Source organism: Rattus rattus, chromosome 15, assembly GCF_011064425.1.
Source record: "Rattus rattus isolate New Zealand chromosome 15, Rrattus_CSIRO_v1, whole genome shotgun sequence".
In the NCBI taxonomy this organism is placed as follows: domain Eukaryota; kingdom Metazoa; phylum Chordata; class Mammalia; order Rodentia; family Muridae; genus Rattus; species Rattus rattus.
In genome coordinates, this window is record NC_046168.1 from 30,985,619 (window position 1) to 31,003,041 (window position 17,423).

Consider the following 17,423-nt stretch of genomic DNA (forward strand, 5'->3'; position numbering starts at 1 on the left):
ACTTTTGTTCTTTGCCTAATGTATACATTAAGTGGCCTGAGTAAGTAAGCATAGGCAAAGTGTAGATCTAGCATTTGGCTCTCTCTGTGGTTTCAGTGGTCACTGAGGGTCTTGGAACACATGGCCATGTATAGTGGGAACCACTGCACGTCTGATTTTTCTTTCCATTAAAAATTTCTTTCTATGTTTGCTAACCTCAGACTAAGGATGTAATAAGAACTCTCAAAAAGCATCAAAGAGTCAGAAATGTCCAGACTCATTAAAGAGGCAGGAAGTGCCTTTCTATCAGGCATCTACAAAAGGCCCTGCCCCCGGGGAACCCCAAGGCTAGCTCTGTGGGTGGTGGCTCTGCACATTCCTTCCTTGCTCCAGATGGCCCCTCCCACTCACCCTCTCCCCATACCGGGACAGGGCTGTGTCTTCTTCCCCAGCCCTTCTTGTCTGTGCCTGCTGTTTGCTGCTTCTCCTGCATCCCAAGGTCTTCCCTCCAAGGCAGCCAGGCACAGACAACAGAAGGGTCCTGGGAGAGGTCTGCAGAAGGCCCCAAGGTCACTGAGCCTGTGACTCGGGAAGCCTGTGGGCTCAATGGTTCATTCACAGATATTCGGCCTGACAGATGACTGCCCTTGAGTGGCACACCATTTTGTTGTCAGAAGAACTCTAGCTGTGACCTTCAAACCCTCAGTGAACGCTGGCCGGAAGCCACAGAGACTTTTCACTTTGTCACTCTGCCTGTGCTTAAATGATGTACCTTGTACTGGAGGGGACATCAAGACAATGTGACCACTGGGGACTCATACCACAGGTAAGACACCAACTTTGTAACAAAACCCTTTCACAAAGGGTGTGCACGGGTGTGCACAGGTGAGTGTGAAGGCAAGCGTTTGAGGGAGTGCCTGCCTCCAACTGTCCCTCTGTCCAGAGTTCTTTCCTCTCCTCACTCCCACAGCACTGTGAACTCTGCTAGTTGCCCAGTTAAGGACATGGTGCATTCGCACACAGGATAATTCTGAGTGGGTCGCTGTGACCAGGCTGTCTCCAGCTGCATGTTTAGTGCAAAGCTACGTTGGTCTCCGGAGGACAGAACGGCACCCAGGCAGCAATGGTGTCTAGACCTAGATAACACAGTCAAAATGAGACTTCTGACATGGAGAAAGGAGGATGGGGGCCAAGAAATAGCACTGACATCACACGGTCGCTCTTGCTGTCCCCACGCCTCTCCAGGATGGGCACACATTGGCGTATTCTCAAACAACTTAGTCAAGTAACTCGTATTTAAATTCTGATTTGATTACCTGCTAAGTGGCTTTCTTGAGTGACAGCAAATGTAGATTAAGTCTGAGAGCAGGGAGATTATCACCTGCACCTATTGGAGGGGTGGCTTCAGACAGAAATTAGAAGGATGTGGCACAAGCCCAGGAACGCTGGTAACTGCTGCGTATAGAAGAGTCAAGGAACGGTTTGTTTCTAGAGCCTCAAAGGGGGTGAGACCCTGCAGACACCCTGTTTTGTTTAGCTCAGTGTGGGAGAGAATACAATGTAGAAAATGCTTCAAACTGAATAAATAAATATAGCACTGTGCAGAAGGTGGCTGTCCAGGTCCTGGGGGCAGGAGCTGGCCAGCCAAGGAGACAGGAGAACGGATCCATGGGCTAAGCTAGACAAGTGTGACCTGCCGTCAACCCGAGTAGACTTAGTCTTTAAAAAGAACGTGTAGCACAGCATGAATCCCTTAGGTAATGCTCTGGCTATTTCTTCTGTTGGGTTTACAATGCCTACCTGGTTTACCCAGTGCACAAGATGGCAGCTAAAAACAAAATGGCTGCTGACATGTCAAGCTGGGTCTCCACCCTCACTGAGAGGGCTTTGAGATATCTGGCTTGCAGACTGTCACACACACTTGGGAAACAAAGGCCATTCACCTGTAAAAGTTACAAGCGTGAAGACTGTGACCTCTCTTTCTCATCTGAGAAACAACTTGAAGATCCTACATGGTATGTGTGTGCTTAAAATTCCCTCCCCAAAAGCCAGTGTGATTTCTAAATAAGCCTGAGCTCTACCATAATAATTTCTTCAGGAATTTGCTTAAACAGCAGAAATATATTACCCCTTATTTTTCACTAAAATAATTTAAAACAAGAAAATAATTTATGGTGGGTTTTACAGTGAATTAAAATACCTACCACAGCACAGGGGATGGAGAATTATTCTCAACTGGAGACGAGTCTCACAGCTGAATTTTACAATAAACTGTAACACACATAATTGGGCCAGAAGAGTTCACACGAAGTAGGCTGGCGTAGGAGCCCCAGTGCTGAGCAAGACCGCGCCTTCTGTCTTTATTACAGATTTCTTTATGCTCACCTCACTGTATGAATGCTCTGCCTAAACGTGTCTGTTCACCACATGTGTGCAGTGACCCCACAGGCTGCAGAGATGTCAGGTCCACTGCCATGAGCCACCATGTGCGTGCTGGGAATCAAATCCAGAACGGTAAGCACTCTTAACCACTGCAGCCCAACACTGCACTAAAAAAATTGTGTTGCAAAAAACACCTGAAGGCATATCCCAATTGGTAGTGTCTGCCTGCCATGCATGAAGGCCTGGGTCCCACCCCCAGAACGCCATAAACCAGCTTTGGTGGTACACATCTCTAATTTTTGCACTCAGAAGGGAGAGGCAGGAGACTCCCCAAAATTCAAGGCCATTCTGTTATACCGCCAGTTCCGGGCCAGCCTGGGCTACGTTTTTAATCTTAAAACAACAGCAACAAAGACTCTGAGACAAATATTGGCGGCCTACACTAGCAGACAGAAAAACAAACGGAAATGGAAACAAAGGACCACACGGACTGCTGAGTCTGTTCTCAAGGTAATAGACAGCAAGTGGGGCAGGGCCATTACCAGGCAGCACCGTGGACAGCAGCCGCCGCGCTCCGGGTGCCCAGAGCACAGTTCAGTTATTCCGGCCGCTGCCTTTCTCCTGGGTGTCCCAGGGCACCAAGCAGGTCTGTGCTCCTGGCTGCTATGCTCTGGGGAGGGGACGGACGGGTCTTGAATACAGCAGGCCAGGGTCTACCGTCAAGCTAGCTCTTCAAACCCCACGCTCTCACCCCCACCCCACCTCCGCTGTTCTCCTGTGGCTCTTCCACTGAGACAACCAAGTCATAGGACAATGGCTCTCTTCTCAGGCTGTGAGCATCAGTTCAATTACGGAGAGCCAGCAAGGCAAGGGCTCGGGCCTGCCTTGGTCTGGACTTTGATGATGGCTGGCGTTACCAAGCTGTGCCGACAGAAATGGCTTGCTGCAGGGTTATATTATGCCATTTTCACAAAAAATGGGAAAGGAACTTTTGATTTTTAATTTTATGGCTTTGAAAAATCCACATTAGGTAGCCTTGGACTAAAAATGGCTTTACGAGTTATTTCCTCAATACAAGAAACGCTAGGGAGTGATTTCTCAAGGCTGAGCAATGAGTGGCTGTTTGGAATAAGCCTTACCGGCTCACACAATAGCATTTAAAATGCTGTATTAAGTTGGGTGTGGTGGTGAACACCTTGAATCCCAGCTCTTGGGAGACACAGACAGGTAGATCATCTCTGAGTTACAGGCCAACCACCATGCCTGGCCTGTAACTTAGTTTCTTAGTATATGTACCTATGTGTGGCGTGTGTGCATGTGTGCAGATGTGGGCAGAGGAAGGCAGCAGATCTGCAAATGTGGAGCTACAGGTAGTCATGAGCCACCAACATGGCTTCTGGGGACCAATCCAGACCTCTGAGCAGCAAGGTCTCTTAGCTTGTTTCTGGCCCAGACTCTTGTTTTTATGATGGGATTTAAACTTTACGTGTTACCTGTGAGTCGCTCAGACAGATGTATTAAGAACAGACTCAAGGCAAGAAGGGCGAGAGCAGGGCTCATTAGGAAAGTACTGTAGCCTCTAGGAGACTGACAGTAGTGAAGTTCCTCAGACATTAGTATAATTCTACACAAGGACGTTACATCCAATGCAAACAGTGTTTGGACAAGGGAGAGACTGTGGTGGACCTGTAGCCACCAGCTGCTCGTCAGGTCTGTAGACATCCTGACAAGGATCTTCAACCAATAACAGCGACACTCTTGGTGGCATGTGAATGCACAGATGAGAATTTCTATGAGAATTCTCATCTGTTTCTTATGAGCTTTTGACTCCTGCCATTTCTCCAATGAAGAGAAAGCACTGAGAAGAACAGGAGAATTCAAGGACATTCTGAGGCTGGGTAACAGGGATGAAATCAGTGGACAATATCACTCCACAGCTGGTCCCACATTCTTCAGCATCAGAGCTGCCTTGGCCTTCCTCAGCCTGTGCCTGGACAGGTGGCAAACACACCCAGTGCATCAGCAGGACAACACTGTATTGGAGGCCATATGGACTTGAAGACTGAACCACTGAAACTGGCCAGCTCTGTCGGCCTCAGGCTCTAAGCTCCCCTCACTCAGGGCACATCTGGGTACTAGCTGCTCTCTCCCTGACCTCCTGGTGACTGCCCACCCACTTGTCTCTGTCCTTTGAGTTCCGGTCATGATTGACCCTGTCACACATTTGTACTGTTTTTCTGTGGACAGGGGATATTTCTCATGACATCCTTGAACGGGTCTATGACATCAAAGGTACTAAGCACCTGACTGTGTGTGGAAAACAGCTAGAGCAGTCAGTTCTTTGGTCTCTACCTGGGTAAGTACAAAGCCCCTTGGAAAAGAAGTCACCAAATTGTCCACTAACAGAAGTGGAGCCAAAATGGGCATCGTGTACAGGATTCCCTTGTTCTTGCAACAGTCAAGCGTGTGACTTGGGGAGCATGTGTGACAGAGAATGCTTCCTCCTGGGACTCACAACTCAACTCAAGTAGAAGAGGACGCTGATGAGTCCAAATGTGACACCACACACTCAATGCTTTTGCTTGCCTGTGTGATGGTGACGGCTGGCATCTGCTGGGACAGTCGTCTTCACACAGATAAGCACATGCGATCACTGCAGGCCAGCAGTCAGCCAAGAGCTCGGCAGGTAAAAGCACTTGCCTTGGCAGTTCGGCCAAGTCTACAAGTGTACGCTCTGACCACCACATGTGTGTTATGGCAGGTATGTGTGCACGCACACACATGCACACACACACAATCTCACACGCTCACGTACACACGCTCACGTACGCACACAATAACAACAAGGTAAACTAATCTAGACAAGGCCAAGATTAGGAGCTACACCCTGCCCACGTCCTTGCAGACTACCCCAATCAGCACTTTCTCCATACACCAGAATGCTTTTTTTGACATAATGGAGAAAAAGCAAAAATTGGAAAAAAAATGTTTCATGTTAAAGATGACATCAAAGAATTAAAAACAACTGGCAGGAGAACACCAATAGAACGGCGAAAGTTAGCTCAGGAGATGAAGAAATCATGAATACACTGGTTTATGAATGAAGCTACAGCAGCACTCAGAAGATTGGGATTCAAGATGAGCAAGTAGACAGAGAACAGAGATACCAGAGATGAGACTGAAAGAAACTGACCTAGGGCATAATCAGGAAAGTGACCTCAAAGTGGTCCCTGCGTAACGGCACCATGAAAGGATGTCATCAGGGGGCTGGCTAAGGACCTGTGTAAACTCACAGTTGCACAAGCATCACCTCCTCAATGTAGACCATTTTCCTCACCTTCCTCTTGAACGTCAGTAACCACACACCCTCAGTGATCTTCTAACTGCATTCCCTGGACCAGCCCGGACCAGCCCGGACCAGCATGGACCAGCACGGACCACTGGCAGCACATCCAGACTCCTATACACGTCATTCCTCTCTAGTGCTAGATGACAGGCTAGGATGGATGTACCATGTGCTTTTCCTATCTCCTGCTGACAGACACTGATCTCCACTCTACCTTTTTACTATTAAGGATAATAAGGAATATGGAATTTATATTTCCATTTCTCATGAGTATGCCAAGAACCGCTGAACACTCTGAGGACATGTTCAGATACTTTTCAGAGCAGCTGTCCCACTGTGCATCACCACCAGCCATGAGCGAGGGTTCCAGTTCCCCACAACCCCATGTTTCTTGCTGTTTCTGGCAGTGTTGCTACACATAGCCAGGCAGGTGTGAAGTCCTCCCTCTCACAGGATTTGATGGACAGTTTTAGTGACTTTCAAGACCAAGTATCTTTAAAGGCTTATCTGCCCTTTGCAGCTTGACAAGTGTTCACTGTGGGCCAAGGAGAAGTGCTGAGTCTCCCAGTGAACCCATGCCAATCCCGAACTGGGTAATTTATCCTTTTATTCTTAATTTAAATACCATGTCCGGACACAGTCCTTCTCTGAATATGTAACTTACAAAGTCCTTCTCCTAGTCTAGGCTGTCACTTCATTCCCTCAGTGTTTAGAACACTAGTGCTTCACTGGGCTGCAATTCGACCACCTTTTTTTGTGGTCGCTGTATTATTTTTGGTGTCATATATAAACCACTGCCTAAGCCAAGAGGTGTGTGATTTTAGATTCTGCATTTAAAGCTGCCTGTCTGCGAGTGAATTTTATGTAGGAGATGAAATAGCTGTCCAGGGAAATTCTTTCACCCGTGTATTTGGTGGTTGTAGCACCAACTGCTGAAGACATTTTTTTGTTTTTTGGCCGTTGCTCTTGGTGCCCTTGTCAAAAGTCAGCTGACCATAAAGAGGAGGCTTCCTTCTCATTGATCCTTATGTTGACGCTTACATCAGTGCCACACCATCTTGATTACTCTGCAGAAAGTCTTCCAACTTTGATCTTCTTTTTCCAGACTGTTCTGGCTACCCTGGTTCCCTTAATTTAGGTCAGCTTGCCTGCATCTGCAGAAGGGCACTGCTGTAGTTTTGTGTGTGTGCAATAGAGGGGACAGAGCCAGGGCCATCACATACACACCCCGCTGTTGAGAGACACCCCAGTCTTCAAGCTGCAGTTTTAGGCCTGTACTGGGACTCTGCTCAGGGTCTGACGGTAATTAAAAGAACAGTGCTTTGACAGGGCTGGGTCTTCTAACACATGCAACCCTTTATCTTCAAACTTTCATCCTGCAGGTGAAACACTACACTAGGGGTGTAGGAGAGGCAGAAGAGAAGTGACCTGGAGACTTGGCTGACTCGATAAAGTGCTTGCCGCATAACCAGAAGGATCTGAGTTCAATCAGCAGCAACGGTGTAAAAGCCAGATGTGGCTGGCCAAGCCTGTAACCCAAGTACTCAGGAGGTATAGACGAGAGGAGGCCGGAAGCTCACTGGCCAGCCAGCCTAGCTCAGTCTGAGCTCCAGGTTCAGTGAGAGACTATTTCAAAACAGGTGGTGGTGTTGAGGTAGACCGACATCAGCCTCTGGCTCCATCTATGTCCCTATGCATTCCCTGGCACCACAGACAGACAGGCAGACAGGCAGACAGAAACACACACACACACAGACACACACACACACACACACACAGAAACAAACACACACAGAAACAGACACACACAGACACACAGACACACAGACACAGACACAGACACACACACACACACACACACACACACACACACACACACACACCACCAGCAGCAGGAGGGTACAAAATATTGCTGCCACAGAATTGCATGGGCTTTTGTCTAGCTTTTCCACATGACATCATCTTATTTCACCCACATGTACAAATTACCGCAGTGGAGAGCAGCCGGAGGCATGTGGTCTAAATAGAATCTCTCTTCTGTAACAAGAATTACACAGCAGTTCTAACAACACCTCAAGTTATAACCTATAGACACTCAAGAAAAAGAAAAAGAAAGAAAGAAAACTACTATGCTAAGTCACTTAAGTGGCAGCACTCACTGTCACCACAGCACTGGAAAGCAACGGACAATGTACCAGCGATAAGGGCCGATCAACAAGAAATGACAGAGGACTAACACAAGGGACATGCAATAGTCTTTCTACATGCTGGTCATTTCTAAAGACTATGTCAACACATATGAACATCAGGTTTGTATGTGAAATGCATGAAACTCCATGTGTGCATGCGTGTTACAGGCTACAAATGACCTAAATAAAATAGATTAGATTAGATTAATCATAACTGGGATGTTATTTTTTTAATCTTAAAATTTTATTAGTTTTGTTATCTTAAAATAAAGGTATGTGAAGCTGGGCAGTGGTGCCACACACCTTTAATCCCAGCACTTGGGAAGCAGAGGCAGAAGCATCTCTGTGATTGTGAGGCCAGCCTGGTCCACAGAGCAAGTTCCAGGGCAGTAGTGGTACTCACAGAGAAGGCCTATCTCAAAAAACAAAATAAATAAAAATAAAGTAAAAATTAAATTAAATGTGTGCATGCATGTGTGTGCGTGTGTGTGTGTGTGTGTGTGAGTGAGTGTGCATCATGTGTCTGTGTCTGTGTATAACAAGGAGCTGCTTGATACAAGTGCGCATACGGCAGGACACACTGTAGCGATGGCTGTAACGACTGGCGGGCTCAGCGTTGGCACTGCTGTGTGGTGAGATGGCTGTAACGACTGACGGGCTCAGCGCTGGCACTGCTGTGCGGTAAGATGATGGCTGTAACGACTGACGGGCTCAGCGCTGGCACTGCTGTGCGGTGAGATGGCTGTAACGACTGACGGGCTCAGCGCTGACACTGCTGTGCGGTGAGATGGCTGTAACGTGCGCAGCGCTGGTACTGCTGGGTGGTAAGATGGCTGTAACGACTGACGGGCTCAGTGCTGGCACTGCTGTGCGGTGAGATGGCTGTAACGACTGACGGGCTCAGCGCTGGCACTGCTGTGCGGTGAGATGGCTGTAACGACTGACGGGCTCAGCGCTGGCACTGCTGTGCGGTGAGATGGCTGTAACGACTGACGGGCTCAGCGCTGGCACTGCTGTGCGGTAAGATGATGGCTGTAACGACTGACGGGCTCAGCGCTGACACTACTGTGTGGTAAGATGATGGCTGTAACGACTGACGGGCTCAGCGCTGGCACTGCTGTGTGGTGAGATGGCTGTAACGACTGACGGGCTCAGTGCTGGCACTGCTGTGCGGTGAGATGGCTGTAACGACTGACGGGCTCAGCGCTGGCACTGCTGTGCGGTGAGATGGCTGTAACGACTGACGGGCTCAGCGCTGGCACTGCTGTGCGGTGAGATGGCTGTAACGACTGACGGGCTCAGCGCTGGCACTGCTGTGCGGTGAGATGGTAGCACCACTATCAGGGCATCCGACAGTGCACGCTGACTCTGCCCTAGCACCACAGTGGACGCAGCAAACACAAGCCCGTCCTCTAGGCATGCTTAGGAAGCCCAGAGATGGAGGCCAGCTCTCCCGCTTGTCCAGCAGGGGTAAAGAAAGCAGCAAACACACCTCATTTAAACAACGTGGGTTCCTGTTATCCTCTCATGACAGTGAATTTTAGTTTTCTTTAAACCACACAATATGCTCTCATCTCACTCGGCTCCCAGGACAGATGTGTCTACCCACCTCCCCCACATCAGATGAGATCAATAACGCTTCCTGTATGTCTAAGAATAAATGGTTGTCCTGTTTTTTCCTCAAGGTAATTAAGGGAAGTGTACATAGGCTGGGGGACAGATGACAAGCAATGACTTGGGGAATCAGCTCTCCTCCCGCATTGCCTCTTCCTGATCCTATAAATAACAACATTAGAGCATGATGACAGGGCATGCTGCTCACACGCAGGACGCAGGCTGCCCTTCAACAGAGGCTTCTGATAACGGCAGTGACTGAGGGCCTTCTGCCCTGGTCCCTGCTCCATGACCTCCACAGGTCTCTTCTTTTCCCGATCTGATGAATGAACCATGACAGGGATCTACACCCATTTTTCGGTCCCTACCACAATCATAAGCCAGTGGGCTAAACAATAGCACTGACCTGGGGCAGCGCCAGGGTAAAATTAATTAAGTAAAACAGAAGCGTGGCGTGAATGTGCTGTAGCCACCGCTAGCGGCCCTGCTTTCCTGCTTTCCCCTCTGCTGCTGTGCTACAGCATCTGACTAAAAGCAGCGTGGGGTGGGCAGGGCTCATCTGGTCCACCCTTCCAGGTTACAGTCCATTACCGAGGGGCTCAGGCAGGAACTCAAGGAGGGAGCTGCAGTGCAACCACAGAGGAATGATGCTCACCTTCCCACATCACTCGACAATCAAGACGACCACGCCCCGCACGGATATGGACACAGATATGCCGATCAATGCTGATTTCCTCCTAGGCTGTGTCAAGTTGGTAATCACAGCTAACCAGGACATGCTCCTATTGATGACGTCTGCAAGACTGAGTCAAGAAAAGAGGCACAGCCAGCAGGGACTGCGCCCAGTGGGCAGTGTGTGAAGGGCGGGACCCTCCCATGCAGAGCTTTGGAGACCAGAGGTTAAGCAGCGCGTCCTCACCCGCCAGAAGGAGCTGACTGGGATACCAGGTGCCATGAGTAAAGGTCAGACACCAAAGGAGTCCCTGCTGGCACTCCTGGGGGTGGGTGTCCCCACTGTGCCTTGCTCAGTGGGAGGAGGCTCTGGCAGGGAGTTCAGAAGACGGCAGGTCAGACAGGCAGAGCAGCGCCTCCCTCTCACAGGAAACCAACCACAGACAGATCCCAGCACCTCCTGATGGCCGCACATCGAAGGTTCTAGAAGCAGGGCACGTCTGTGCGTCTGTCGTATCCCCTCAAACATTTACTTATTCATTCATTCATCTCTCTCTCTTTCTCTCTCCGTGTGTGTGTGTGTGTGTGTGTGTGTGTGTGTGTGTGTGTGTACATGTACATGTGCACATATATGCAATGCAGTTGTCTGTGCAGGCCAGATGCAGGCAAACGATCTCCTGGAGCAAGGATTATGGGGACTGTGAGCTCCCTGACGCGGGTGTGGGAACTTAACCCTAGTCCCCACAGAAGTATCCAGTGTTCTTAATGTCTGAGCCATCGCTCCAGCTACACGGACTTTATGTCAGTACATGTGTGTGCCGTACTCAAGTGTGTTGTATGCACTTCTACAAAGACTTCTACATGTAAGCAGTCTGTTTGTAGGGCCTAAACTCGACTATCAGTGAGCTCAGGTGTCCAGGCTGTTTCTGGTTCTCAGGAATAGAGTCAGGCAGTTCATGACACACGGTGTAGAGACGGTGCCTTCTGTCATTCAGCACTGGTGGCTCTCCAGAGGACCCTGACCCACAGCTCCCACATGGGCTGCTCACTCACAACCTTCTGTAGCTCTACTTCCAGAGGGGATCTGATGCCCTCTTCTGGTCTCCAGGGGAACTGCACGCATAGGGTACTCAGACATAGGCAAAACACTCATATATAAAATAAAAGCAAATACTTATTGAAAGGGGGGGGGTCCACTGAAACTTCTTCCATATGACCCTTTGGCCCTTGAAACTTCTACTCTGTTCTCATGAGGTAAGCACTGTGGCTGCTGGAGGGCTGTGGTGATGGGGCCCGCTAGGCACAGCTTTAGCTGGGGTTCTCCTGTGCACTCATTTTAAGTCTCCTGGCCACAAGTACACAGCTTCTTTAAATGCATTTGCATTTTAAAGACTCAGCTCTTTACTACCATGTGCTGACGTAAAGTGTGTCTGTAAAGAAATGGGACTCTCTAGTGTCACATCAGAATCCCCACACAGACTGTACCCTCAGGCTCTGCACTGTGGGTCCTACCTGCAGATCCATTCAAACTCACACTCATGCATTCTAAGTGTACCTGTGCACACTTTTCTCCTTAACAGTGCAGTAAGGCAAGCGTTTAGTAAGCATTTGCATGGTGTACTATAACTATGCTGGAGACGAAAGTGCATGGAGAATGTGTAAAAAGGTCGCATGTAAATCCCATGCCAGTTTACAGAAGGGACTCGAGCTTGCATTGATCTTGCTAAGGTAGGGGATCCAGGAACAGACCTCGCTCACATGGCTTGAGGAAGGACATTGCACCTGATCCAAGCAAGACACTGCTAAACAGGAGTCTCTGGATCAAGACATTTTGTATCTCTTTAGAGCTGCCTTCAGAAACAGGTTTGAATACCAGATACTCTAAGAAGGGATCCAGGATCAACAGCTTCCCTTCAACACACAATGACTCCCCTTGATAGTTTAATAAATTTGCACAGTAGGACTAGGCCAGGAATTCTACTTTCAAACATGAAACACAAGGTTCTCATGCAGGACATTGTCACAAGTATGAGCAAGAGTTCAAGAAATGCTTTCAAAATAAGAGTCTATGAAATGTTTGCATATCCACATAAATAACTGGACATTTACTTGGCTCTCAGGAATCAAGCCAGGCAATTCATGACTAAATACTAAAAAAAAAGTCATGTTACTAAGCAATCACATTATATTAATTATGAAAGTACTCACAAAGTATGAAAACACAGAACCACACACACATATGTATATGTATATGTGTGTGTGTATATATATATGTATGTGTGTATATATATGTATATGTATATGTATATGTATATATATATATCCACACAATTTTGATTGTTAATGCTGAACAAGATGGAAAATGTATCAATCTGTATTTCTTAAAGAAAAAAAGCTAGAAAAAAATACAAAGACAGTTTATTAAAATACAGACTGTCCCTAACACTTTAAAAATAATCAAGGGGCTAGAGATGGCTCAGAGGTTACAAGGACATGCACTGCTCTAAAAGGACACAGTTGAACTGCCAGTCCCCTTGTGAGGTGGCACCTATCCTCCTGGAACTTTACTTCAGGGAGATCTAGCTTCCTGCTTCTAGCTTCCAAAAGTATTAGCATTCATGTGCATACCTTCCTGCACATGTGCATGCATACACACACACATAGGCATATACACTCATCCATAGGTACACACACATACACACACACACACACACTCACACAGGCACACACACATACTCACACACACACACTCACAGAGGCATGCACACATACACACACACACACACACTCACACAGGCATGCACACATACACACACACAGGTATTCACATACTCACACACACACACTCACACAGGCATACACACATGCACACACACTCACACAGGCACACACACATAGGCACACTCACACACAGACACACACACACTCACACAGGTATACATACACTCATACATAGGCACACACATACAATCACATACGTACACACACACACAATCACATACATACACATACATACACACACACAATCACATACATACACATACACACTCACACAGGCATGCACACATATACACACGCATACTCACTCACACACACATTCACACAGGCACGCACATACACCCACACTCACATAGACACACACACATACTCACATACACACACACACACTCACACAGGCATGCACATACTCACACACACACACACACACCACACAGGCACACACACACACACACACACAGGTATTCACATACACACACACACTTTCACACAGGCATGCACACACACACACACACACCCACACAGGCACACACACACTTACACACACACACACACTCACACAGGCACACACACATAGATAGGCACACTCACACACAGACACACACACACTCACACAGGTATACATACACTCATACATAGGCACACACATACAATCACATACATACACACACACACTCACACAGGCATGCACACATATACACACACATACTCACTCACATACACACTCACACAGGCACGCACATACACCCACACTCACATAGGCACACACACATACTCACACACACACACACACACAGGCACACATACTCACACACACACACACACACACACACACACACACATATACACACACATACTCACACACACACACACACACACACACACACACACACACACACACCCACACACACACAGGCACACACACACACACACACACACACACACACTCACACACACACACACACACACACACACACACACAGACACACACACTCACACACACACACACACACACACATAGACACACACATACAATCACATACATACACACACATACACTCACACAGGCACGCACACATACACAGGCACACACACATACACACACGCGCGCACACACACACTCACACAGGGACACATACACTCACACACAGACACACCCCATTTTGTACCCTGCTTCCATCTTGTAAACGACCCTGGGAGAAGATAGTCTCACCGTGTTCTGTTTTCCTCAATCTTATTTTCTCCTGCATGAACTTGAGGGAACAGAGGAACTGCAGTAACCTGACATCGCTCCCTACAGGTAGGCCCAGAGTCCCTTGTTTGAAAGACAAGAAGGCTACCAAATGGTCCTGACCACAGGGGCTAGATCACTTTTTCCTGTTATTTTATCTGTTGCTGTGACAAACGCCACACCCAAGCCAACCTATAAAGGAAGCACTTAACTGGGCTTGTGGTTCAGAGGGTGAGAGTCCATGGTGGCAGATCAAAGGCATAGTGGCAGGGATGTGAGCTCTCAGCACACAGGAGCCTAGAGCTAACTAGGAAAGACACCGGCCTTTTGAAATCTCAAAGTCCTCTTCCAGAGACACACTTCGTCCAACAAGGCCATGTCTTCTAATCTTTGCAAAATAGCTCTTCTAAATGGGGACAAATATTACGGCATATGAGCTTACGGGGGTCACTCACCTCCCAGTCACCACAGAGCAGAGTGACATTTTCAGAAAAGGAGGAGAAAGGAGACCTCCATTCCTAAGCTCACGAGCCTGAGCACAGAGGAAAAGTTTCAGGACACTGAGGTGGAGACTCCCTGCCACGAGCTTAAGGGATCAAGTGTGAGCATTCCACTATGCTCCACAAACGAAATCATCAGGGCGACCTCACATTTCGGCATGGTGAGGCAAGCCTGTGATCCCAACACTTAGGGAGCCAAGACAAGAAGACTAAAGTGAGTTAAGGGCTTGCCTGGGCTGTTGTGAGTTCCAGGCCAACTGGGGCTACACAGCCATTTCTAAAACATATTTTATCTGTGCACAATACCCAGGGCTTGGAGAGCTGAGCTGCTGCTCAGTGGTAGGGCACCTGCTTAACAAGTACAAGGCCCTGGGTTCAATTCCCAGTGCTTCCTCCCAGCAGCAGAGTCAAGCAGAAAGGCCAAGCCTTGCAGGGGCAGCTCAGTGGGCAAAGGCGCTTGCACTGAGGTGTTCAAGTCTCGAGAAGAACTGATTCCATGATGGTGCCCTCTGACTTCCTCACATATGCCATAGCACAAGGCCCTGGCCCCCACATCACGCATGTATGCACATGAGTTCCAGTATTCTCACACACACACAAAACAGTAAAAATTACAGAACCGCAAGGCCCTGTTCCTTCTGTACAGGGAGAACCAGAGTTGGAGGGCTGTTTTACAGTGCTCAGATGTAAGGGCCACTGCATGAAGGAGAAGGGATGACTGCAGATGGCTTCTGTATGACACTGTAATACCACGATGCTGTAACACCACCAAAACCAAGGGAAAGCGACCAAACAGAAAGGAGAGAACCAAACCATCCCATGCCTGGGAAACACCGCACAAGCAGAAACCCCATCATCCATCTGGGGTTGTTTGAGGCTGACTTCTGATCAATGGAGGTGCACGCAGTCAGAGGGCAGAGATTATGACGCTCCCAAGCGGTTTATGTGAAAACTATTGGTAAGACAACGGGTGCTTCTTGCAGTGAGAGCAGCCACCTTCATTCAGATGTCTCTGCAACCTTTTCATTTTCCCACAAGTCCTCATGCCCCTGAACAAGATGAAAGACGCAGAGAAGTGGGGCCCTACCCAGCTAGGGCATGGTCTGGGTTTAGAGAGGGGCAGCCGGGGCTCATGTGGAGAAATCCCAGGAAGTGATCAGCCCTCGTGGATCATCCCATTATCCTTCTTTGTGATATCCTTTCTGTGACCTGAAGTTGTCACCAGGACACACAAAGTTCCCGGGCCAATGGCATTCCAGTACATATACAGTGGCCCTGAGCAGAAAAGCATGGTAGTCAGAAGTTCACTTAAAAAGGTACCATACCTCTAACCGCTGGATCCGTCCCTTGAAAAACATGAAGAGGGAAGAGTTTGGGTAAGCAGACTCTTTTCTGAGGAGAATTGCCTTAGCTTCATCCAGGCCCCCTTTGTTGTCGCTGCCGTCCAAGGCAAAGAACGGGCGGACCACAGTGTGGTACCACAGCAGGGCTAATCTGCGGGCAGACAGAAAGAGGGGGGGTCCTTGAGCAAGACTTCACAGATTCTGTTCTCAAAATAAAAATTAGTACATGCTCTTCCAAAACTGGCTTTTCCCAATATCGCTATGTGATATTCCAGAAAGTACAATCCGAGTGCTTCCCCATTTTTACTTCTGCCTTTATCTGGGAAACTGATGCGTTATAGCACGAGATGTCAATCAACAGTCCCCTGTTCTGTGACTCGAGAAGCACATGACTTTCTGAGGCTCCCAGCAGTACTGTTACTAACAGAAGTATCTGGGTTCTATCCTCACACACCCTGCGCCCAGAATGGAGATGGTCACCATCATTTTATTGTTTCTTTATAATAAAAGCTGTTACGTTTTTGTGGCTCCTGCTGTGTGTATAAAATTCAAGGTACAAGCAGCAGACACCTTTAATCCCAGCACGGGGAGGCAAAGGCAGGCAGACTTCTGTGTGTTCCCGGCAGTCTGGTCTACTTAGCAAGGACTACAGCGTCAGAGACTAACTACAACAGCATTCTGGTGTAAGCCACAGAGTGTGGACTTAAATGGAGAATCCACAATCACATATTACATATACTCATTAAAATACCTACGAGGGACAGGTTAAAGGCCTTTCCCAGCCTTTGAAGATGTTAAACACTATAAAAAATTATTTAGAAGTATCCAAGTTCAAGTTAGTTAAGCTGAAATAAACTAGGCAAACAGCAGAGTCACGACTGAGATCTGCTTTAGTAAACACGCACAGGCATAGCCCGCACATTGGCTACTCCATGTGGACATTGCAGCTAGTGTACCAGGAAAGCTAACGCCTTTATGGAGAACACACTAATCTGCAGAACTGATTCCAATCCCTTGTTTTTAGGATAAACATAAAACAATACTAAGCCATAAGCAAGAAATATCCACAAGTTACAAACTTGTTAATAATACTAATTAGTAAAGGCCACCGGTTGTACACCTTAGAGACTGTGAGGGGCACAGCTGTCTCCGTGATTGTTACATGACTTCCAGCCCTTCAGTGCTAACATCCATAGACCTGTCTCTTACCGAGGTCTTGTGTGACATCATAGAGTAGGGAGGAATTTTTACCAAGACTGTGTCTTGTCAAACGGGACCAACACCTGGTCAGACAGCTCAAAATGAGAACGGTAGTCGTTTTCCAGATGAAAATGTTAAACATTTCTTTCTTTCTATGTGGACGGGTGTGTTCTGTCTGCATACATCAAA

General features: G+C 47.9%; 1 protein-coding gene across 1 annotated transcript in view; it reads right to left on the reverse strand.

The window, feature by feature from the left end:
- Positions 1 to 17,423, reverse strand: part of Ttc39c (tetratricopeptide repeat domain 39C) — an 86,597-nt gene that overhangs the window by 20,229 nt on the left and 48,945 nt on the right. The window contains exon 6 of the mRNA XM_032885466.1: positions 16,017 to 16,185. Within this exon, the coding sequence (XP_032741357.1) occupies positions 16,017 to 16,185 (169 nt within the window). The remainder of the gene's footprint in view (positions 1 to 16,016; positions 16,186 to 17,423) is intronic.